General features: G+C 36.9%; 2 protein-coding genes and 1 long non-coding RNA gene across 5 annotated transcripts; 2 read left to right on the plus strand and 1 right to left on the minus strand.

Annotated features, from left to right (window-relative positions):
* Positions 1–4,171: 4,171 nt before the first annotated feature.
* Positions 4,172–9,207, plus strand: LOC125596120 (3-isopropylmalate dehydratase large subunit-like). Of its 2 annotated transcripts, XR_007330842.1 has the most exons (5): positions 4,172–4,750; positions 4,880–4,903; positions 8,406–8,532; positions 8,622–8,690; positions 8,789–9,207. XR_007330842.1 is itself a non-coding variant. In XM_048771398.1 (4 exons), exons 1-4 carry the CDS (start codon positions 4,634–4,636, stop codon positions 8,879–8,881), a joined length of 303 nt encoding a protein of 100 aa, XP_048627355.1. In that variant the 5' UTR covers positions 4,172–4,633; the 3' UTR covers positions 8,882–9,207. The 2 variants fall into 2 exon arrangements, 1 of the variants encoding a protein (XP_048627355.1); XM_048771398.1 differs by lacking the exon at positions 8,406–8,532.
* Positions 9,208–12,674: 3,467 nt separating this feature from the next.
* LOC125596121 lies at positions 12,675–13,406 on the minus strand. Its single transcript, XR_007330843.1, has 2 exons — positions 13,080–13,406; positions 12,675–12,988 (listed from the first exon to the last, which is right to left on the minus strand). It is a non-coding gene; the product is annotated as an uncharacterized LOC125596121 (long non-coding RNA).
* Positions 13,407–15,775: 2,369 nt separating this feature from the next.
* LOC106406663 (CSC1-like protein At1g32090) lies at positions 15,776–20,095 on the plus strand. Of its 2 annotated transcripts, XM_048771400.1 has the most exons (11): positions 15,778–16,209; positions 16,848–17,000; positions 17,090–17,225; positions 17,298–17,399; positions 17,482–17,604; positions 17,694–17,774; positions 17,853–18,193; positions 18,270–18,515; positions 18,603–18,927; positions 19,164–19,397; positions 19,494–20,095. In XM_048771400.1, the coding sequence occupies exons 1-11, from the start codon at positions 15,893–15,895 to the stop codon at positions 19,851–19,853; spliced, it is 2,418 nt and encodes an 805-aa protein (XP_048627357.1). In that variant the 5' UTR covers positions 15,778–15,892; the 3' UTR covers positions 19,854–20,095. The 2 variants fall into 2 exon arrangements, with proteins under 2 accessions (XP_048627356.1, XP_048627357.1); XM_048771399.1 differs by having other exon boundaries at positions 15,776–16,209; positions 17,090–17,399.
* Positions 20,096–22,563: the final 2,468 nt, after the last annotated feature.

A 22,563-nucleotide genomic window follows, 5' to 3' on the forward strand; every position in this document is an offset into this window, starting at 1 on the left:
CTCGAGCCAAGTTCGGTCGCTACGTAGCGACTGAGCTCGAGCCAAGCTCGGTCACTACGTAGCGACCGAGAGTCCGTCTCGCTCGGTCGAGCTCGGTCGCTAAGTAGCGACCGAGCGTGCGTTCTGTTCGGTCGTTACGTAGCGACCGAACTCTTCCGAAACGTCGATACGACACCAATTCATGCATTCTCGTCTATCCTACGATTCTATCTCCCAAAGACCGTAGCAAACTCAGTTCATGTCTTCCGACCATTCTAAGACATCAATCAAACTTTGCGATAAAAACCACGGAAAGTTCGTTCTTTATCGAAAGAAGTCGTAATAAACGTTTTGAGTCGGAAGACGGTCCAAAGGGACCTAAGACACGACTCGATGCCCAACTTACGATTTCTTAACCAAAAGCCCATAAAACGTATGACGGTTTACGCTTGGTGCGCAAGGAAGGATAAATGTCAAGTTTCCGCAGATAAATACAAAATTTTGAGGATAAATACGAAGATCGGAAAAAATGGAATATCTCCATTTTATGCTATGACGGCTTAGGGGCAGAAGTGTATAAGCGTAAACCGACCTTGGAGCTAGTATATAAGGAGTCCTAGGCGAGAGGCATGGGGAGAACTTTTTAGACTTGGAATTCTTTGCACTTAGAAACTTTAAGCTTTATTCTCGACAAGTTCGGTTTCTATAACTGGCACTCAATTACTAGACGAACTCGTCCAGGCAGTTCGGTCTCTTGTCCAGCTCTATCAATTGAACTACGTTCGGCTTGATCCTCGAAAGGGGTACGTAGGCAGCCTTTAACAAGGTTCAGTCCAAAATCAATCAAAAACCTTTTATGTATCTTTTTCGTCTTTTGTTATCGAGCTGCGACTCAACTACGTTTGAGCTTTTAGGCCGCTAGAACTAAGTAACTCGCTGACAGCCTTTGCGGCCAAAGCTTTTATGATCTCTTGTAATGATCGCAACGCTCTTACGCGGATTCGAAATAAGATCTACTGTTTTCTCTAAACTTGTTTGTTATCTTTTCATGATTTCCGCATATATTCGGTCACTTGTCGTTGGCTCTCGCAGAGATCCGGAACCTCTGGGAAATTAGGGTTTTCCTAGTTTTCTTATTTAAACGGAAATCGACAGTGCGAATTTCGGTTCCCACAACACTTAAATAAAATTGTCACAGAAATAGCAGATATGAGAAAAAGCCCTCAAATAAGCATTCATTAGACAAAAAAGACTTTATTACTCTAAAATAAAATTTCACTCTAACCTCTAAAAGCGAAACCATAATCACTAAAATAAAATAAAAATAAATATATATATATATATATATATATATATTTTACATATTTTAAGAAAGGAATCTTTTTTTTTTAATTTTCATATATTGAATTAATCATATATATATATATATATATATATTTCATTTAATGTTTTAATGAATGCTATTTTGGAAATTTTCTTTTCTTTTTGTGTAATATTATAAAACATAAAATTATTTTTGCACTAATTAGAGGTATATCAATTTTTTTTTACGATGAAAACAACAAAAACTCAACTTCTAAAATTCAAACATTTTTTGAGAAAATACAACACAAGAACCAAAGAATTAGGCTATCTACTTGACTTATGGATTCGTCAACCACTGATTAAGTTCTATCAAATTTGGGTAAAATATCTACAAAAACATGGACAAATTAATTTGTATCAATCCATATTATCTAGGGTTGAAAAGGAAATCATAAGAAATATTCAAAATCTTAATTGACCCAATAAAATAAATGAATGAAGCTTTATGCATAAGTAACAGAAGCATAGACATTGAACACTATATGACACAAAACTTTCATCACTTTTTCTGAAATTAAGAATTTTTGCAATTAAAGAGTTCTTTGGATTGTTTTTTTTTTTTTGTATTTAAGCCTTATTTAAAAATCACAAGACTATGCAAACATGAAAGAAGTGGATTAGGTTTAGTATTGCATGTGAAAAGTTGAAGGCGAAATAGTAATTTTACCAATAATTGAGAAAACACTTAAAACCATAAATTTATTCATCTGTATACATAATTATATTTTTTTTTTGAATTTTTGAATTTAATGTTAAATTAATTCGAAAACAAAAAAAAATGTTTTTTACAAGGTGTTTGAGTTCTGCTTTGCTAAGATTAAATCAAGAGAAATTATGACTCATACCAAAAACTTGAGCAAATTAGCTCAATATACTAAAGTTAGTGGGATACCATAGAATATGGAGAAAATGGTAATGATGGGGGGAAGAAAATTGGTGGAAAATATGGTATGAAGTGCAAATAGGGTAGATTTGGTGTGTAGGGAGTACAAATTCTCAAAACTTTATGCATAATTAACGATATACAAATTTGTACTGAAATTTACTGTGCATCTTTTTTTTGACTATGCTACCCCTACATGAACATAATGCACTCTACAAGGATGATAGGAGAAATCTTGTTTAATGTTTTTGGTAAGTCCTTGTAAGGCATTAGACCATCTCCAACCCATACCTATTTTTTCCTCTATAATTCCCACAAAAATAGAGTAACTCTATTATAGAGTAAGTTTTGCTCCAATGGTTTACTCTATAATAGAGTTAATCTATTTTTGTGAGAATTATAGAGGAAAAAATAGGTATGGGTTAGAGATGCTCTACAATGTTCGTTATCTAACTACTGGACTGTGAAAACAAGTGCTACTAACTCTTGGCTAGCTAATAAACTAATCAAGATGCATGGGGAGTGTATACCTGGATCAAATTGCGTGTAGGTGATGGAGAAAATTGTCGCTTCTGGAAAGAAGACTGGTCCCCCTTTGGATCACTGCAAGACTACTTTTACAGCACATCAGCCTCGAGGCAGGGTATTCCTATTGATGCTACTCTGTCGGATCTCAATCGATCGGGCAACTGGGCTCTTCCTAGAGCTCGCTCGGAGGCTATGTTACAAGTTCAAACAGCCCTAACAACTATGTCCCTGCAAGAAGGATTGGAGGACGGTTATGATTGGATTGTTGCAGGCGCCCTTACTACCAGTTACAAAACTACAGATGTTTATTGGGAGCTAAAAGGAGTAGAAGCAAAAGAACCTTGGGCAGCCATTGTCTGCACAAAAGGAGGTATCCCTAAACACAGCTTTCTGGTTTGGTTATTTGTATTTAATAGATGCCCAACTCGCGATCGCCTCCTTACTTGGGGTCTGCCTGTTGACGGTAACTGCTTGCTGTGTAACTTGTAGCCTGAATCTAGAGATCACTTGTTCTTCCAATGCCCTTACTCATGGAGAATCTGGTCGGAGATGGCTCAAAGATGTTCATTCATCCCCTCACAATCCTGGCAGACAACTCTTAATCAACTGATGGGTCTTACATGGAACAAACATACCAGACGCCTCACCCTATTATGCTGGCAAGCCGTGATCTATATGCTGTGGCGAGAACGCAACCAGCGACTTCATATTCAGCGATTCCAGTCATCAGATACGCTGCAAATTGCCTTGGATCGGCTCATAAGGGACAAAATACTCAGCTTAAGATCCTCTTCACCTTTGCTCTCCTCCTCCCTCATGCAGAAATGGTTTGCAACGAAGCGATGAAAGCTAGAACCGTAATCACTGACCCTTCATTTTTCGTAAATGGGCTTGGCCCAATTCTACCTTCTGATCTAAATTTTGGGTTTCAACTATGTATGAGTTTCATAATGTGCATTATGTCTGACTATAGCAGTATGCTTGTAAAACTTTTATTTTCCTTTCTGCAATTTTAATATGAATGCCTTCAGTCAAAAAGTGGATCTAAGACCATGATTATCCCTGATCCTAAATGGGGTTCTTAAGTTTAATAAGTGATTTAAATAAATCAAAAAAAAAGAGAAGTTATCGATCCTTAGATAAGGAGTTTGGTGACCGATTATTAAGAAGGTTTTCCACCCACATGTCAGCAAAAGAGAGAAAATATTTTTTTTCTATTTTCAATTTTTTTTTCTTTTCTTTTCTCACTTCGTTCTCTGTAATCTCTTCCTCTTCTTTCTTCTGTGAATCCCCCAGTAAGGTTAGTATCATCATCTTCCACCAGAAGAAATCGATATCTCAAAAGATCGTCTCCGTCATGGATCCTCCGCAGAGCGCATCCACCACCTCAGGATCGGTCTGAACCTAACTTTCGTTATTTCTCGTCGCACATGATGCATGTGGCCCTCCCTCTCTTTGCGCTCGGCACCAAGCTCTATTTCATTTTCTAAGGTGAATCAATCAGCTAATTTCAATTATTTGATTTGTGTGTGAAAAGCTATAAAGTAATGGAAATTTAATGTTTCTCTTTCGAAGATTTAGCAAACTCGTTACTAGTAAAATCATTTGAGTGTTTCTCTATTTCGTTTTTCTCCAGTTTGTGTTATTAGTGAAATCAATTGAGTGTTTCTCATGCGTTGATGTAGGAAGTTGAAAATTTTTATTCTTTCTCTGTTTACTACATACGGGTAGAAACATAAAGGAGACGTCTTTGTCCTTTTGTTTTGAGTCTTGATTTCACTCTAGTGTATCGTTTTTGATTAAGAGTATTTTAATCTTGGGTAGGGGCAATTAAGATAAAATCTTTGAAGTTAGTAGCAGCACCAGCTACATAAGAGGATGGGAGCATCAGAGGCTCTAACTGATACATCGAGCCTATACGATGTGGGCAACGTTGAATTTTCCGACACGTATACGATGCTTACCGTGACAAATGCACTTGCATCGGTCCAGAATGTGAGTCTCGCCTTCTCTCCTTTGCTTATGTGTTTGATTGATGCTATTTATGTTCATGCTTTATGACTCTACGTTGATGTTCTTATGACTCATGATGTCTGTGGCCCTGGTGCTTTTGGTATCTTCAAGAGAGTGTTCGGTGACAAGGCTAAGGTAATGCATCCAGTGATCTCTTTTTTTTTGCTCTGTTTCTTGTGGTAGTACGTAGCAGTTTAGTGTAGCGGAAGTAACGATAGTAACCGATAACGCGAAGGTAACGTTGAATTCTGAGAATGCCCGTTATCTAAGCCTTCTTAAAGCCGTTGAATTCTTATAGAATACCCGGAGATAAGGTTTCAAGAGTTTGTTAACACCAAAGCTCTAAGTATATTAATCAATAATACAAAAGTTGTATCTCTCACAAAGCCGAGAAGATACTATATATAAGTAAATCAAATTCCTAAACTTAAAGAGATTAGATCAATTGATCTTTATCTAAAACATAAAAGGAAACAAGGAAATAAAACCAAAACAGAGTAGGAGTAGGATGTACGCTACATCAGGCCTCCCCCCGTAAGCTCATCCTCAGCCGGCTCAAACTTGAACAGGTGTTTGACGTTAAACACATCAGCCGTGTGCACATGAGGCGGAAGAAGAAGACGATAGGCATTAGCATTTATCTTCTCAACAATCTCCACTGGTCCAATCTTCCTATGCTTCAACTTGTTGTATGCCCCGACCGGAAACCGTTCCTTCGTGAGAATGGCCCAGACAAAGTCGCCTACTTCAAAATGTAGCTCGCGACGGCGTTTATCAGCAGCTCGCTTATACTTAAGAGTAGTACCGGCCAGATTATCGCTAGCACGAGCGTGAATACTCGTCAGTTCATCGACCAGTTCCTGCGCTCTCCCATGAAACTCGCCTGGCTGTGGCACCGTTGTTAAACCTAACGGACCGCGCGGAGTCACACCATACACAACTTTGAAAGGTCTATACCCAAGGCTGCGATTGTGAGCATGGTTATGAGCAAATTCGGCCTGACATAACACCGAATCCCATGACCGTAAGTTATCACCCACCAAGCAACGTAACATATTGCCCAGACTACGATTAACAACCTCTGTTTGTCCATCGGATTGGGGATGAAAAGCAGAACTCATGTCTAAACTTGTTTTAAAAAGTTTCCACAGAGAACGCCAAAAGTGGCTAATGAAACGTGAATCTCTGTCTGAGATGATAGACACCGGAAGGCCATGTAGCCGATAGATCTCGCGAAAGAAAAGGGACGCCACTTGCACCGAATCCGTGGTCTTCTTACACGGCAAAAAGTGAGCTATCTTTGAAAAGTGATCAACCACAACAAAAATAGAATCTTTGCCGCGTTGCGTACGAGGAAGCCCAAGGACAAAGTCCATGCTTATATCACTCCACGGTTGCGTCGGTATTGGAAGTGGAAGATAGAGACCCGCGTTGGTCGCATGACCTTTCCCACGCTGACAAGTAGCACAACGAGTCACAAATCGTTCGACATCTCGCCGCAAAGTTGGCCAAAAGTACGAATCTGTAACAAGTTTCAAAGTTCGATCCCGCCCAATGTGCCCTTCGCCATGTAACTCTTTGACCAGTTGCAATCGCAGACTGCACTCCGGGACACAAAGGCAATTGTCCTTAAAGAGGAAACCATCCACTAAAGAGAAATCAGACCGTTTACTAAGCGCAAGATCTTGCCAGACAGCCCCAAAGTATGAATCAGTCGCGTACAAGTCTGCGTGGACGGAGACGCTGAGCGTGGCGACCAAGGAATGCCGGCTACTTAACGTGTCTGCCACTTTATTAAGTTTTCCGGACTGGTGCTTGATAACAAAAGTGAACTGTTGTAAATAAGCTGTCCAGGAAGCATGTCGAGAAGAGATTTTATCCTGAGTTCCCAAGTACTTTAGTGCCACATGATCGGTAAACAAGACGAACTCCTTGTGAGTAAGGTAGTGACATTAATGCTTGATGGCTTGGACGATTGCATAGAACTCTATATCATAGGTGCTGTAACGAGCCCGAGCACCGGCCAACTTATCACTATAGTACGCGACTGGCCGCCCATGTTGACTCAAAACCGCGCCGATACCTAGCTTCGAAGCATCACAATGCAACTCAAAAGGAGAATCGAAATCAGGCAGTACCAATATGGGAGCAGTCGTGAGTTTGTCTTTGATTACTGCGAATGCTGCATCTGCTTCCGAGGTCCAAGCAAACGACGTTTGCTTCATGCAATCGGTAATAGGATCCATGAGAGCACTGAAGTTATGAACAAAACGCCTATAGAATGAAGCGAGGCCATGAAAGCTTCTGACCTCTGTGATAGTTGTTGGCGTTGGCCATGAGACTACAGCCTCGACTTTCTGGGGATCGACTCTCAATCCTGCCGCGGAAACGACGTAACCAAGAAACAATACTTCAGAAGCACCAAACTCGCACTTTTGCTTTGCGATATATAAGTTTTCTTTACGCAAGGCAAGTAGCACGTCACGTAGGTGAGAAAGGTGATCGTTGAGTGTGTTGCTGAAGATGAGGATATCATCAAAATACACCACGACAAAACGTCCAATGAATGGCCGTAGAGCTTGATTCATCACTCGCATGAAAGTACTTGGAGCATTAGATAATCCAAACGGCATTACTAGCCACTCGAAAAGTCCTTCGCGAGTTTTGAAAGTTGTCTTCCATTCGTCTCCTGGTCGAATTCGAATCTGATGATAACCACTTTTAAGGTCTAATTTGGTAAAAATAGCCGCTTTCCCTACTTGATCAAGGAGATCATCCAACCGAGGTATGGGAAACCTGTACCGTGTAGTTATTTTATTGATAGCTCGGCTATCAACACACATGCGCCACGACCGGTCCTTCTTTGGAATAAGCAACGCTGGAACCGCGCACGGGCTTAAGCTCTCACGAACATAACCCTTGATCAGTAAGTCTTCAACTTGTCGTCGAAGTTCTTCGTGCTCCTCCGGACTCATACGATAATGTGCTCGATTCGGTAGGACGGCGTTTGGTACGAGGTCAATATGATGTTGTATGTCCCTCAATGGGGGTAAACCTGCTGGCAATTCATCCGGAAAGAGATCCTCGAACTCTTGTAGGATTGGTGAAAATGCCGGTGGGCAAGGGTGGGTGGGACGGCGTTGGGTTAGCCGCGACCAAAGCAAATAGTGGTCGGGTGTCTTGAAGCTCCTGTTCGAACTGGGACTTCGATATGATTAACAAATTCTGTTTTGAAATTGTTGTTGGTGTCGCGGGTGAGTTGCTCGTATGATCAGTGTCTGGCGATGGAAGTAGTGTGATCTTGCGGCCTTCGAACATAAAAGAATTGGTATTTGTCTTGCCGTTGTGGATCACTTCGCGATCAAATTGCCAAGGGCGACCGAGGATAATATGAGATACGTCCATAGGAGCGATATCACAATATAAATCATCCTTGTAGAATGAACCAATGGAGAGAGACAGCAGAGTTCGTTTGGAAACGAAAACCTCAGCCCCCGTTTGCATCCATAGGAGGCGGTATGGGTGTGGGTGTGGTTCGGGTTTAAGGGCAAGCTTACGAACGGCTTTTTCAGAAACCACGTTTGCCGAGCACCCAGAGTCAATCACAAAGCGACATATCTTGCCCTTGACTGTACAGGTTGAGCTAAATAAAGAGGTTCGTTGCCATGCTTCATCTGTCTTCGGGGCGAGACAGTTGCGGCGGAGCATGAGAAACGTTCCCGTATCGCCATGTATCGGTGGAACAGAACATCGTTGTTATCAAGGTATGGTGGTTTTGAAAATTTCCATGGAGTGAAAACTGTGAATCCCTATCTTGCTTGCATGTGAATAAAGTTTCATTTCTCATCTTTAGGCTAATCATGACTACAAAGGTGTTTGCCATGTTGCGTTTGCACAAGAAGGTCATTGCAGGCCAGGAGAGGTAACAATCTCTCTCGCTGGATATGATTGGCTTTGTTTGGTTTGGTTCGGTTCTATATGTTGTTGTTGTTACGATTAATATTTTTTTCCTTACGATAGGTTTGGTTAAGAACAGACTCACACGCATGTACTGCTGGAGCATTTGGTCAGTTTGCTAAGGGATTGGAAACACTGATGCAGGCTTTGTGTTAGGCACTGGACAAATCCTTCTCAAGGTTTGTTAAGAAAAGTTTATTTTTTTTAAGAAACCCAAATTAAGAAACTACCATTGTAGCTCAAAAATTAAGTTAAAATTTATTAGTTAAATAATTATTAAAGTGTATTTAAAAAACCTTATAAGTTTTTAGGGATAATCAAATTAAGTTCTTTATTACCAAACGCAAGGATAAACGTGGATGACCGCATCAAGACATGTTACTAATCCCGAAACCTTAAGCAAACTTCAATATTGTATGTAATAAAGAACACTACAAATAATACAATATAGAATAATATAACTATTAATTTATCTTTAAGAAACAAATGTCAAACCATAGAGTAACATCATTTTTTCTGAAGAAAAGGTACTAACATCATTTTCTCCCTTTCTTTTATTGCTAAGACGGCCGAATGATATAATAACTGAACAAAAACTACAATTTCACAAAACTGGACGACTGCTAAAAAGTATAAAATGGTACCATTCTATCGTTTTGGGGATTACTAATCAGACTTTTAAATAATATTCTAGTCGTATACTATTGATCGCATATGTATTAATACAAAGATATTCTTTTTTGTCAACTTACAAAGAGTTATTCATTTATACATTTTAGTTGATTTATAATTTTAAATTTAACAAATAGATTTTTGATTAGTATTTGCAAATCCATATGATTTCTTTCAGGTTTATGTTTTTTTTTTTTGTATTTTTAACATAGTGATGTATAAAACCAAGAAACCTAAGATGTCATTTTCCTTGTTAACCACTATATGCAACCACTCCATACTTCCATTCCGTGACAACCTAGAAAACTAAAACACATCTGTATTATAAGAATATTAACATCATTAAGCGTTGTCCAAAAAAATAACATCATTAAGCCAGCTAATTGCATTTCTTATGATTCAATGGGACATCTCAGACTCTTTTCCTCCGTATATATAGGATATGACCTCATATATATGATGATAAAACGCACGTTTCATTTGACATCTTATAAAACTATACAAGTAGTTTAACACCTTCAAACTAAGAACAATCACAATTCATCCATAGTGTTGCTCCCTATATAGAGTTCTGAAGATGGCACAATAATGGCCGGGGGCGAAGCTACCTTTGTGGGTGGATGGGACAGGTGCCCACTATAAAAAAATTATTGTAATTTTGTACCAAATTTTGAAAATGCCCCTGATAAAAATTTAAATTTATAAATGTATGTAATAGTATTTTTTTAAAATTTTCCCTGGATGAATTGTTCAGATCCTGGCGGCATGAATCGCTCTGTCCTCTTTATGCTACATGTTGTAACACCTAGCAGAAAGACAGAAACCAATAACCATGCATGAAAATATTAGTGTTGGAATATAATATTTAACGTTTGAATAGCACGGAAATTGTCACCAAACAAGAATTCTACAAAGAAAAAATTCCATACAAAATCACCTAGAAAATATTGTTTAGTGACGAAAGGTTCCAAACGCATATATATAATAAGGTCAACCTGTGCCGTCTCACTAAGATTGAAAAAAATATCGTCAAGGTGAAGGTTGGCAAAAGCAGATTAGTAACCTTAATTTTTTTTTACCATACTATAAACTGACTCTAAACAAATAAGTCTAGTTAGATGTTGAATTATGTATTTTAAACCAAAATTTAGACTAGAAGTTCGAACGTATTTTTTGAATAGTGAGTTAGGGGGTGATGATTAATGAATAATTTAGGGACAAAATAAGTTGTAAATATCGTTTATATTAGAAGTAAATTGATATCAAAAGAGATTACAAATGTGAAGTGAGTTAAATGTTAGAATCGAGCTCGCTATACAATAAGAGTCGAGGTTGATAAGTTATCTTCCCAAAAAAATCATTCATTTGCTCAGTCAATAGAGCTCTACTTTTATAGTTGCGGGATAATTCGGATGGGACAAGGAAGACAGCTCGTTGTCCTTATTGATGAAGTCACATATTTGATTCTCTATCAGGTGAGGTCACAAATTCTTTGTGATGCGGATGCAGCTTGCTTTGTCACCATGCATCAAACGCAGGTCAAACTGTATCATCCGTACTCGTTGAGTGAGTCAACACACTCTTTTTCGAGCATGGATGTGAAGTCGTCATGTCAATTTCATCGTCCTCTTTTGTCTATTAACGAATTAGGTTTCCGTTATTCTTGCTCTCTTCAAATTCAATCCTCTCTTTTTAGAACTGGGCCGAACATTAGCGGGATGCGACACCCATCTTCAATAGTATTTATTTCAAAAAAAAATACAAGATTTGTAAACAGCGTTGCATTTAAAGTAGATTGAATGTAAAATATAACAGATTTCTCCTTAATCATTTTAAGAAGTCCAAACTTAGGGGGTGCTGTTGGCATAAGAATGTTTATAAAATAAAAAATTTGAGATTCCATTGTTATTAATAGACGAATTCTTTAAAAAAAATTAGCATAGTACATTATTATTGGTTTGAGGATTTTAAAATTCATTTAAATGTTTTTGTTTTTATACATCATTCATTTCAATCTTTTGTTATTCAAAACAAAAGTGTAGTTATAGTTGATTCTATATTTTTAACTAACTCCATTGTTAGTGGGAAATGAATTCTCTACATTTTATTTATAAACGCACAACTACTTTCAAAATTTCATATATATATATATATGAGATTTTCAATACTATGTAATAAAAAATTAAAAAAAAAACAGAGTAACTATTGTTAGCAAAGATATAATTAATCATATTTTATATTTTATTATAATATTATATTTTAAAGGTGTTTTAACGATTAAATAAAATGACAATTTGCTGAATATTCATAAGGAGCACTAAAATGAAGAATATAGCAATTCTACAGCAAAAGCCCATCGATGTGACAAGTTCACCTAAAATTGCCCGTAATAACCTCCGAAGCGCGTGTGCGTGCAAATGACTCCAACGCACATGCTTTACTATACTATATAAAATGTAATATAGTCTCAAAAGACAACCCTTAAACCCTAAACCCAAACCGTATACTTTAAACCCAAACCCTAAACCTAACTTCTTAACTCAAACCGTAACCATAACGGAGCTACCTAAACCCTAAACCAAAACTGTAAACCATAAACCCAAACTCTAAACACAAATTCTTAACCCAAACCATAGACTCAAACGGAGCTACCTAAACCTTAAACCCTAAACCCCCTAAACCCAAATTCTAAACCCTAACCTAAACCCTAACCTTGAAGGTCTAAACCCAAACCGTAAACCCTAAACCCAAACCCTAAATCCTAACTCCCCTAAACCCAAACTCTAAACTTTAAACTCAAACTGTAAACCCTTAACCCAAACCCTAAACCCAAATTGTAAAACCAAACCATCGCCCATAACGGAGCTACCTAAACCCTAACCTTGAAGGTCTAAAATACACTATATTTCATTTAGAATAGTATGGCAATTGATGATAGTTACTATATTGATGATTGGGAAAAGGAGGAAAATGGATAGGTGAGGAACAGGAGGGGAGGAGGAGGAGGAAGGAGGAAGGAGGAAAGATAAAAGTATGGAGGAAAGGAAGGACGAATAGAGAGAAAGACAGAGAGAGATCGGGGAAGGGAGGGGAGGAGAGAAAGAGTAGGAGGGAGTGTAAGAGTGAAAGCAACATAAGAAGAAACTATACTATTTTGATGAATAGATTAGTATACTATAATGTAATGTTTATTCAAATATTGTATGAAAGCTATATAAACTGTCAATACAAACATGTATGTGAATCTCCATTAACTTAGAGCATTCATTCAACACAATAGAAAAATAATACCATTTATAAAGCATGAAATTTCAAAACGCAAATACACATTACCACTCAATGTATAAATTAGGTGAAAGCTATATATTAGCGACAATAGTGAAGGATAAGACAACAAAGCTGATGGAGTAGTGAAGGAGAAGAATCATAAGGCGAAGGAGATACACTTTGCCGAAGAGGAGGAGAAGAATTGTAACATACTATACTGTAATTATAAAATAGAATAGAGTACATTGCACAACATTACTGTTCATCTTCCCCAATTCAATCCATCGTCAGTTTTCACTATCTCCAATCCAACAAACCAGACACCTGACATGTATAATCACCCACAGATACAAGACGAGATCAGTTTGAAACTTAGACTATATACCCAAATGCTATGAAATCAAATCAAACTTACCTTGATTTGTTGGGTTTGGAAACTCAATTGTGCCGCCGTAAAATTGAAAAAAACCACTGAAACCCTAACTCTCAATATCCTACTTATGCCGCACGACCGAAACCACGCACCCTCTTCAAATCTCCCTTCTTCGCTGTATGCAAGAGTTTGTAAAGTAGAAACAATTTTTCAACTTGCAAGATAATGACACTCATTGATGTCTACGCGCGCAGAAAAGGATATTTTTGGCACTTTACACAACAATATATAACATATCGTAGCCAAAGTGATGTTATGGGTATGAAGTTAATTTTTCCTATTCTTATGTATAAGGACTCCAATTCCCCTTAAATAAAAACAAAATACCATGAAAATTTCTAGGCAAAGATAATATAGTTAAATTTGTTAATATGTAGTGTTCATCTTATCATATAAACATAATTATATATGTATCATTCTTGTTTTCTTTTAACAGATAAATATGTTTTTTACAAAAAGACTAAAAAACATGTTATACTGGAAGAAAATATTTAGAATCATAAATTATATATTTACTTTAAAACAAGGATAAAAAATAAGATAATACAATTAAAAATCTGCAAAAATCTATAAAAAGTCTAATAAATAAATATATATATATATATTTACATGATCCACATAATTTTTAAAATCTATCAGCTTTTATAATTTATGAACACTACGTAAATCAATCAACCCCCCCCCCCAAGTTAATTGTTTGTCTTTTAGCATAATGCAGTTTTTGTTATCATTAAAAAAAAAGAGGATATATAAGGGTCTTTTGGAACTTATCAGTTATGCGGAAAGCAAATGTCAAGCATGGTTCAATGCAAATGAATCATTACCCTTATCATCACATGAGGCATTATATTGAGGAGCCATAAATTGTAAGCTTAGATAATATATGTATGGTAGATAGTTCATGGACCTCTACATCTTAGTTGAGTGGACGCGGATGGATTTGGATGGATAGTTTGGGCAAGACTCAATTCATGGGAACGCGGATCTTATGTCGGCGAAAGGCTGCTTTTCATACAAAATCAGAAGCACTGAGATGAGCTATGGAGAACATGATTCAATATTCGTCATTCCATAGCTTTGAGACTGATTGCAAGAATCTAAATGCAATGATAAATAAATCTTAAGCTTGGCCAAGCTTTACAATATAATTGGAGGTGATACAGACTCTTCAGATATGTTTCCCAGATTTCAGGATATCTCACATCCCAAGAGCACCAAATCGAATTGTTGATTCTTTAGCTAGGTATGCTCAATCTTTTCATAGAGAGTTTAGTTTCATTGATTGTTCTATTCCGTTCTGGTTATTTAGACCACCTCAAATTTAAGTAATAGAATAACTTTTTGTTGCAAAAAAAAAATTATCATTAATGATCATAAATTGGACGCTTACTACCACATTATAAAAATTAAAAATTATAAGCTGCAGATGATACAAGAAGAGAGAGGCAATTATTACAAACTATATCACCCAATTTTTTTTGTATTGTACCCCAATTTTTGTATTTTATTTATTAATAAGAACGAGTTCTTCTAACTGAAGAAGTACCTTGGCACTGCGCTAGATCGACCCCATTGTCTTCAAAAATCCTATGTCTTCTCTCATCAATCCTCTATTGTTGAAGCTTGTTCTCAGACTCCGGTTGTCTCTCAGAGCCGAAGTCGGGTTTAATTGCTTTGAATCATCTCTTTTTAGGTTTCAACCGGTTTAGAGCTTCATGTTTTGTTCTCATTTCTTCTCTACAGTCGAATTTCCAAATCTTAGATCTTATCCTAACCGTGGGGATGAGAGTTTTTCATGGTGATCTCTCTGTGTGATATTGATCGTCTAGTTGAAGTGAGTTGGGTTTACTTTCGATCTCGTCTAGTTGAAGTCAGGGGTGGAGTTTTGAGGATATGATTTCAATTTTTTTTTTAAAAAAAATATTAAAATTTTCAAAATAAAAAAAAGTTATTTTGGTCATTTTCTTTTTTTGAAGGCTATTTTTGTGATAAAAACTTAAAAATGGCTATTGAGAGAATTGTTCATAAATATATATTATAATGTAAATTCTAAACAAAAATAAGGATTTTTTATATTCTGTAAAATTCAAATTTCCACTCTGCAGTGTTTTAAAAACTGGACTGGAAGCTGAACCGGAAATTTTTTGGGTCACTGTTCAATATGGTTTGACCGGGTCATACCTGGTTTAAGAATCTGGTTTAATATACTTTTAGTATATAAATTTAAAAGTAATGTTAATAAATATGATACATAATTAAAATATAAATAACTTTTAAACATAAAACATTAAAAATATAAACTTTTTTTATGTTCATATGAATGATTTGTTGATTTTTGATAGTTTTAGTAGTTTAATAACTTTAAGATCTAATCTGGCTACGGAATCGGTTCATAATTGAATCAATTATTAGATCCAATTCGGTTATATACCCAGTTTATTGTTGAACCCGGTCCACTATCGGATTGGTCCGATTTTAAAAACACTGCTTTTTAGCGAAGGTTTTGGTTTGTGTGATATTTGACTGGGTAATTTCGTGTGATATTCGACTATGGGTGATAATATATTTCCCAAAACTAGTATATTATATGGCCTTTTATGGATTTATCATTTATGAAAGGATAAAATAACAATATTTACATACCATATTAAAAAAAAAAATGGAAAGTGGAGTAAGAAACTCCTAGACTTCGATAATATCTATTCTCTTTCTTTCTCCTTCACGCCACTCTCTCCTTAAAAGCCAACCTTTTTCTCCATCTCTTCTCTCTCTCTGTGTGGTGCTTGCTTTCATCAATGGCGACTCTAGAAGACATAGGAGTCTCGGCCCTTATAAACCTCTTCGGTGCCTTCTTGTTTCTGATAGCATTCGCTGTCCTAAGAATCCAACCCATCAACGACAGAGTCTACTTCCCCAAATGGTATCTCTCCGGAGACAGACACAGTCCCCGCCGCTCCGACGGAAACCTCGTCGGAAAGTTCGTCAACCTCAACTTCAAAACATACTTCACTTTCCTCAATTGGATGCCTCAAGCCATGAAAATGAGTGAATCCGAGATCATTCGTCACGCTGGTTTCGATTCTGCTGTTTTCCTCAGGATTTACACTCTCGGGTAACTTCCTCCTCTTCTTCTCGCTATTGACTTTTTTTTTTCTTTCTTTTTTAAAATGCAAAATTCTCAATCTTGAGAGAGATGTCAACTTCTCGAGAAAATGAAAGGAAAAAAAATCGAAACTTTTCAGTTGTAAAGGTTTATTTCTTTTCCAATAAACTTTTCTGGGTATTTAGGCTACTTATGATATTCATGAGTCTAATCACTAAAAAGATAGATACTGTTGAATTCTCGAGAAAAATTGTAACTTTCTGAGAAAATTTTGGTATTTATTGTGTTCTTGGGGATTTCCGTGATTTTGTAATCTCCAAGAACGAGTTTCACAAAGTGTGACATAATCCCGAATTTTACGGTTAAAAATAATCTTTAATTCGTCAGAAAATATTTGTACTTTATTCTTACAGAACATGTTATTACAAAACACAGCTAAGTTTCGGATTTGTCCGCTCTGTATTCCACAAAGACAAAGCAATAATGGAAGTTTCGTTTGTTGTCACTGTTTGTTTCCTGAGAAAGTCACTTTTTAGATATTCATTTTTCCGGGAAAGTTATTGAGATTAATTATGAGAGAATCTGCATTAGTTAGTTTTTTTCCTTCTAAAGATGTTTTTTTTTCTTTTCATGTTGGTGTTTGGCAGCTTGAAGATCTTTGTACCAGCCATGATACTAGCACTCGCAGTTCTTGTTCCAGTGAATGTATCAAGCGGTACACTCTTCTTCTTGAAGAAGGAACTCGTTGTCAGCGACATTGATAAGCTCTCCATTTCTAATGTCCAGCCTGAATCCTCCAAGTGAGAGAGCTTAGTTCTGTATTAAAAAAAAAAATGAAGCTTTAGTAATCATTATTAACATCTTTATGTGTGTGTGTGTCTGTGTTTAGGTTCTTCTTCCACATTGGAGTAGAGTACCTTTTCACGCTATGGGCATGTTTCATGCTCTACAGAGAGTACAACACTGTTGCACTAATGCGTCTCCAGTATCTAGCTTCTCAGCGTAGGCGTCCTGAGCAGTTCACTGTAAGTGAAAGCTTCAGAGTTTTAACACTGATGAGTGTTTTCTTAATACATTTGGAGTTTTTGTTTTTGCAGGTTGTTGTCAGAAACGTCCCTGACATGCCTGGACACTCAGTTCCGGACACTGTGGATCAGTTCTTTAAGACGAATCACCCCGAGCATTACCTCTGTCATCAGGTAAATATATGTTTTGTCCTTATAAAATTGCTTATCTTTGTTATAATCAGTTCGATTGAGGGATGGGATCTTGTTGTTTCAGGCAGTTTATAACGCGAACAAGTACGCGAAGCTGGTGAAGCAAAGAGAGAGGCTGCAAGACTGGTATGACTATTATGTGCTCAAGCATCAACGCAATCCTCATAAGAAGAAGCCTACTTGCAGAGTTAGTCTCTCTCTCTCTCTCTCTCCACGCCATTTCTTTAGTCCTTTTTTTAGATGTAATGATGTTGATAAGGTTGTTGTCTTCTCCAGACAGGGTTTCTTGGTCTATGGGGTAAAAAAGTTGACTCCATCGAGTACTACCAACAACAGATCAAGGACTTTGACCACACTGTAAGCTACTCCTCTGGTGCAGCTAACACAAACACTTTAACCTCATTTTAAACACGTGTCTGATGATGTTGATAACAGATGGCTTTGGAGCGCCAAAAAGTTCTAAAAGACTCAAAACTGATGCTTCCTGTCGCATTCGTGTCGTTTGATTCACGGTGGGGAGCTGCCGTTTGCGCACAGACGCAGCAGAGCAAGAATCCAACGTTGTGGCTAACGAGCAGCGCTCCAGAGCCTCGTGATATCTATTGGCAAAACCTTTCTATACCTTTTATCTCATTGACCATCAGAAAGCTCATAATCGGTGTGTCAGTCTTTGCATTGGTCTTCTTCTACATGATCCCCATCGCTTTCGTGCAATCTCTTGCCAATTTACAAGGTCTTGATAGAGTTGCGCCTTTCCTCAGACCTGTCACTAGACTGTAAGTCAAAGCAATCACATGCCAATTTACACAAACTTGATAGAGTTGAATGACTCCCATCTTCTTGTTATTGCAGGGACTTTGTAAAGTCATTCTTACAAGGTTTCCTACCTGGTCTTGCTCTGAAGATTTTCTTGTGGATCCTCCCGACAGTACTGCTGATTATGTCGAAGATTGAGGGCTACATTGCTTTATCTACACTTGAGCGTAGAGCAGCAGCGAAGTACTATTACTTCATGTTAGTAAATGTGTTCTTGGGAAGTATCATCGCCGGAACAGCGTTTGAGCAGCTTGACTCTTTCCTTCACCAGTCACCAACTCAGTAAGCAACCTTTAACCTCTTATAAACTCTCCAAAAGAATCATACCTTTAAAAATGCTTTTGTTTATTTCTTCATTGTGTTGTACAGGATTCCTCGAACCATTGGGGTCTCTATACCGATGAAGGCTACCTTCTTTATAACGTACATAATGGTTGACGGGTGGGCTGGTATCGCGGGTGAGATACTCCGGTTAAAGCCACTCGTGATCTTCCACTTGAAGAACATGTTTATTGTGAAGACGGACCGAGATAGAGAGAGAGCAATGGACCCTGGTTTTGTCGATTTCAAGGAGACTCTCCCATCTCTCCAGCTCTACTTCCTCTTGGGGATTGTCTACGCCGTTGTCACTCCCATTCTCCTTCCCTTCATTTGTGTCTTCTTCGCTTTTGCTTACTTGGTCTATCGCCATCAGGTTCGCTTTACAACTCAGTGGCATCTAATACTGTTTTTCAAATTTACTCAAACCATTTTCATACCTTATATTTGTGATGAAAAAAAGACTAAACTACCACTAAATGTGTAAAAATAATTTATTATCATTTATATAATGTTAGGGTATTTTTGAAAAGTGGGTAGCTTAACTTATAGTATTTCAAACAATTTATCCATCTTTGTTGATATTTAAGTTTTCTTGGTTTTGCAATGCAGATAATCAATGTGTACAACCAACAATATGAGAGCTGTGGAGCGTTCTGGCCGCACGTTCATGGGAGGATAATAGCTAGCTTGTTGATATCTCAGCTTCTGCTTATGGGACTTTTGACTTCTAAAAAGGCAGCAAACTCAACGCCTTTGCTTATCATCTTACCCATTCTCACTCTTTCTTTCCACAAGTACTGCAAACACCGCTTCGAACCCGCCTTCGGAAAGTACCCACTCGAGGTAAACCACCAATCTTCTCAAGGACACATCATAGTCCAAAAGAAAAGTTTCGAGGTTTCTTACTCAAACATGTGTTTATCATTGGTCTTACTGCAGGATGCAATGGCAAAAGACAAGCTGGAGAAGGAGACAGAACCGGAGTTGAACATGAAAGCTGATCTTGCGGACGCGTACTTACACCCGATCTTCCTTTCATTCGACGAAGAATTAGATGAAGAAGATGAGAGGCACCAAAAAGAGACAACGGAGGTTAGAGTGGACAAACATGAAACACAGTCGTCTAGTCCTGTGACCGAGCTCGGTACTCCTTCTCATTACCAGCAACATGAAGTCTACAATCCCACGTCCCCTTCTTCGCATTACGCTTCCGCTTATGAGCAGTCATCGTCTCAGTATGAGTACCATTACGAAACTCATCGGTATGAGGAGCATGGTGGATACCGTTACAACAACTGACAAACAAAAGGGTGTCTTATATGAGGCGTACTTGTATAAGTAGTCGTTTAAAATTTAATTAAATGGTTTAGGTTTTATTGGTGGTGCTAGGAGATTGGTGGTATTAGTGTTGTTCCAAGATTGATTTATTCGCATCTTCTTTCAGTTTTTTTTTTGGTAATTGTAAAACTTGGTTGATAGTGCATGTGATGAAAACTATGAATATTTATTAGGAAAATTGGAAAAATAAGACACTTTAAACTTTTATTTGTCACACTAGGACTTCTGATATTTGGGCAATTCTGGACATATTTTATCTTTATTTTATTAGAAAAATAATAAATTGAATTTAAAAATTATTAAAAAATATGAAAACTATTGGAAACATAAGTATGACAATATATATGTTTAAAAGTTTTTTTTTTAAGTGGAATCATATTTTATTTTATCTTCTAGATACATTTAGAATACTCATTATGGTCATCTACTTAGTCTAGAAATCGGATACTAAGTTTTATACATAGATATATCTTGGGTATACAACGTAAACTATACTTTCTTATATATCATAACGCAGCTATTTTTTGAAACGTTATAATTAAGAAAGATGTCTTCAGTATACCAACAACTTGATAACGACATATAGCCACAACGCAGTGATATACCTTATCCATATTTTGTGCCATAACATGTTCTGCTTTTTACCTTATGTGGCGCTTAAGGAATAATATGTTTCTCATCTACTCTATTGTGTTCTGCGTAAGCTATGATATATATTCTAGGCAAATCCATAAAATATGGAAACTTTCATATTTGGTTAAAGATGTTTCCTAATTCTACACAAAATCTAATCTAATTCTCGAAGTGTATATTCTTTCCTAAGTCATAAAAATCATCAAAATTGTTCTTTCCTCCGCTCGAACCCGAGTTATTCAAGAGAAAATTATACACAGAAACCACTAGACCACATATGATTCACACTACTTTGATATGTATACTAACTTACTACTAGCAAGTATAATAAAAAATTTAAATCTAATCTTGGATTGCTCCACGATAAATTTCTGAGTTTTGTATATATTGTATTTTCGTATAATAGAATCAAAAGTGAACGTTTAAAATTTAAGGCGAAATCATAAAGATATTTCCGTAAAATTTAAAAGTTATGGGGCGAACATTAAAGATATTTTCTGAACCAAAAGTTTTGGGGCGAAATCGAGGAATAATTTTCAAAATAAAGGTTATGGGGAAATAATAAGAAAGGAATTAATCTCAGGGGCCAAGTGTGCAATATATTAAAATTTAGCCATGTCTGTTTCGTGGTTTGGAACGTTCGATGTGCAATATCTTCACATGCCTCTTCAAAAACTTAAAGCCTTTGATCAACCTGCAATAGCTTCACATGCCTCTTCTTAATCTTCTAAGAACCGCCGAAAACCTGAATCAGGAAAAACAAAACCATAAATACAAAAGAAATGCATCATTATCCTTTCAAGAAATAAGATATAAACAAAATACTAACCGATGCTAGAACATCTGTGGAGAGGCCAGGTTTTCTCTGAGACACCTCATTTTTTATTGCTATCTTCTGTCTGAACTGACGAACCACCTAGGTGGGAAGACTTGTGCTGGTTCAGCTTTGCTGCCTGATTCTTCTTGAATCTTTCACTTCTGCCAAACATCAAAAACAGAGAATAACACATAACCAAACATCAAGTTAGAGTAGAGAGAAAATCAATACAGTACCTTCAAAGAGTCAGCATGCTAGCACTAGCATGGATTACGAGTTTAAAAAAGGAACACAAAGCTGTAACTTAGAATGTTAGAAAAAGTGAGCACCTTCTTCATTCGTTCATCAATCTCGGTCATGGCACGAGACTTCTCTACTTTTAGATAAAAAGTCCTTCTCTCTTTTGACAGCAGAAATAACCATATTCAGTTTCTGTTCATGTATAAGATGATTAATCAACCTAAAACTAATTTAGTTTAAGAAAGATGACAAATCATTTTTACCAAAATCTAGGGTTAAGAGAATCAATACAAGAAATCACATACCTAGTGTGAAGAAACATGAGATTCAGATGAAATTGAAGAAAGAACACTTCAATTTCGTAATGAACCAAACCGTCCGACGAAACTGTTTGCGGAAGAACACTTCGATTTCGTTGTTCCGTGTGTGAGAACGAAGGGGAGGATGACAAAAACGAAGTTAGAGACGAAAGGTCCGACGAAACAATGATTTTCTCCAAGAACACTAAATCACCATGGATGGCGTGAAATAAAGCTTCGGCGGAGAAGAGGGGGTAAAAAAATTAGGGTAAAGGGAAGTCATACCCATTAACCGTGTTAATTATTTTTTCCCTTTTTAATCTATACTATACTAAAAGGGGATATAAGCCCCTTTTAGAGTGTCCACGTAGGCACAAAAAATCGTCCAATCAGAAAATTCGAAATTGTCAAGTCATCTCATTTATTTTTTCGTAAAAAATAAAAAGATAATGCAAATGAAAGGATCGAACCCGGGTTAGTATGACATAAATATAGGGCAGATACCACTAAACCATTGAAACTTTCTTGGACACATATACAAGAATCACTAAATATGTAATCACAAACTGTTATGTACACTTACAATAATATGGATTCAACTTTCAAGACTCTGATACTTTGTTTTGTAAAAAAAAATAAGTAAGTGACTAAGCTAATATATTCTTTGAAAGTGTGAGAACAT

This window comes from Brassica napus, unplaced genomic scaffold, assembly GCF_020379485.1.
Source record: "Brassica napus cultivar Da-Ae unplaced genomic scaffold, Da-Ae ScsIHWf_1140;HRSCAF=1619, whole genome shotgun sequence".
Classification (NCBI taxonomy): Eukaryota; Viridiplantae; Streptophyta; class Magnoliopsida; order Brassicales; family Brassicaceae; genus Brassica; species Brassica napus.

Bases quoted from the DNA above. Each gene is read 5' to 3' on its own strand.
- LOC106406663 (XM_048771399.1), top strand. From the start codon at position 15,893: ATGGCGACTCTAGAAGACATAGGAGTCTCGGCCCTTATAAACCTCTTC. The intron at 17,001-17,089 runs GTGAGAGAGCTT...GTCTGTGTTTAG, and splicing joins GTCCAGCCTGAATCCTCCAA to GTTCTTCTTCCACATTGGAG. The intron at 17,400-17,481 runs GTAAATATATGT...TTGTTGTTTCAG, and splicing joins AGCATTACCTCTGTCATCAG to GCAGTTTATAACGCGAACAA.
- LOC125596120 (XM_048771398.1), top strand. From the start codon at position 4,634: ATGGGAGCATCAGAGGCTCTAACTGATACATCGAGCCTATACGATGTG. The intron at 4,751-4,879 runs GTGAGTCTCGCC...GGTATCTTCAAG, and splicing joins CACTTGCATCGGTCCAGAAT to AGAGTGTTCGGTGACAAGGC. The intron at 4,904-8,621 runs GTAATGCATCCA...TCTCATCTTTAG, and splicing joins TGTTCGGTGACAAGGCTAAG to GCTAATCATGACTACAAAGG.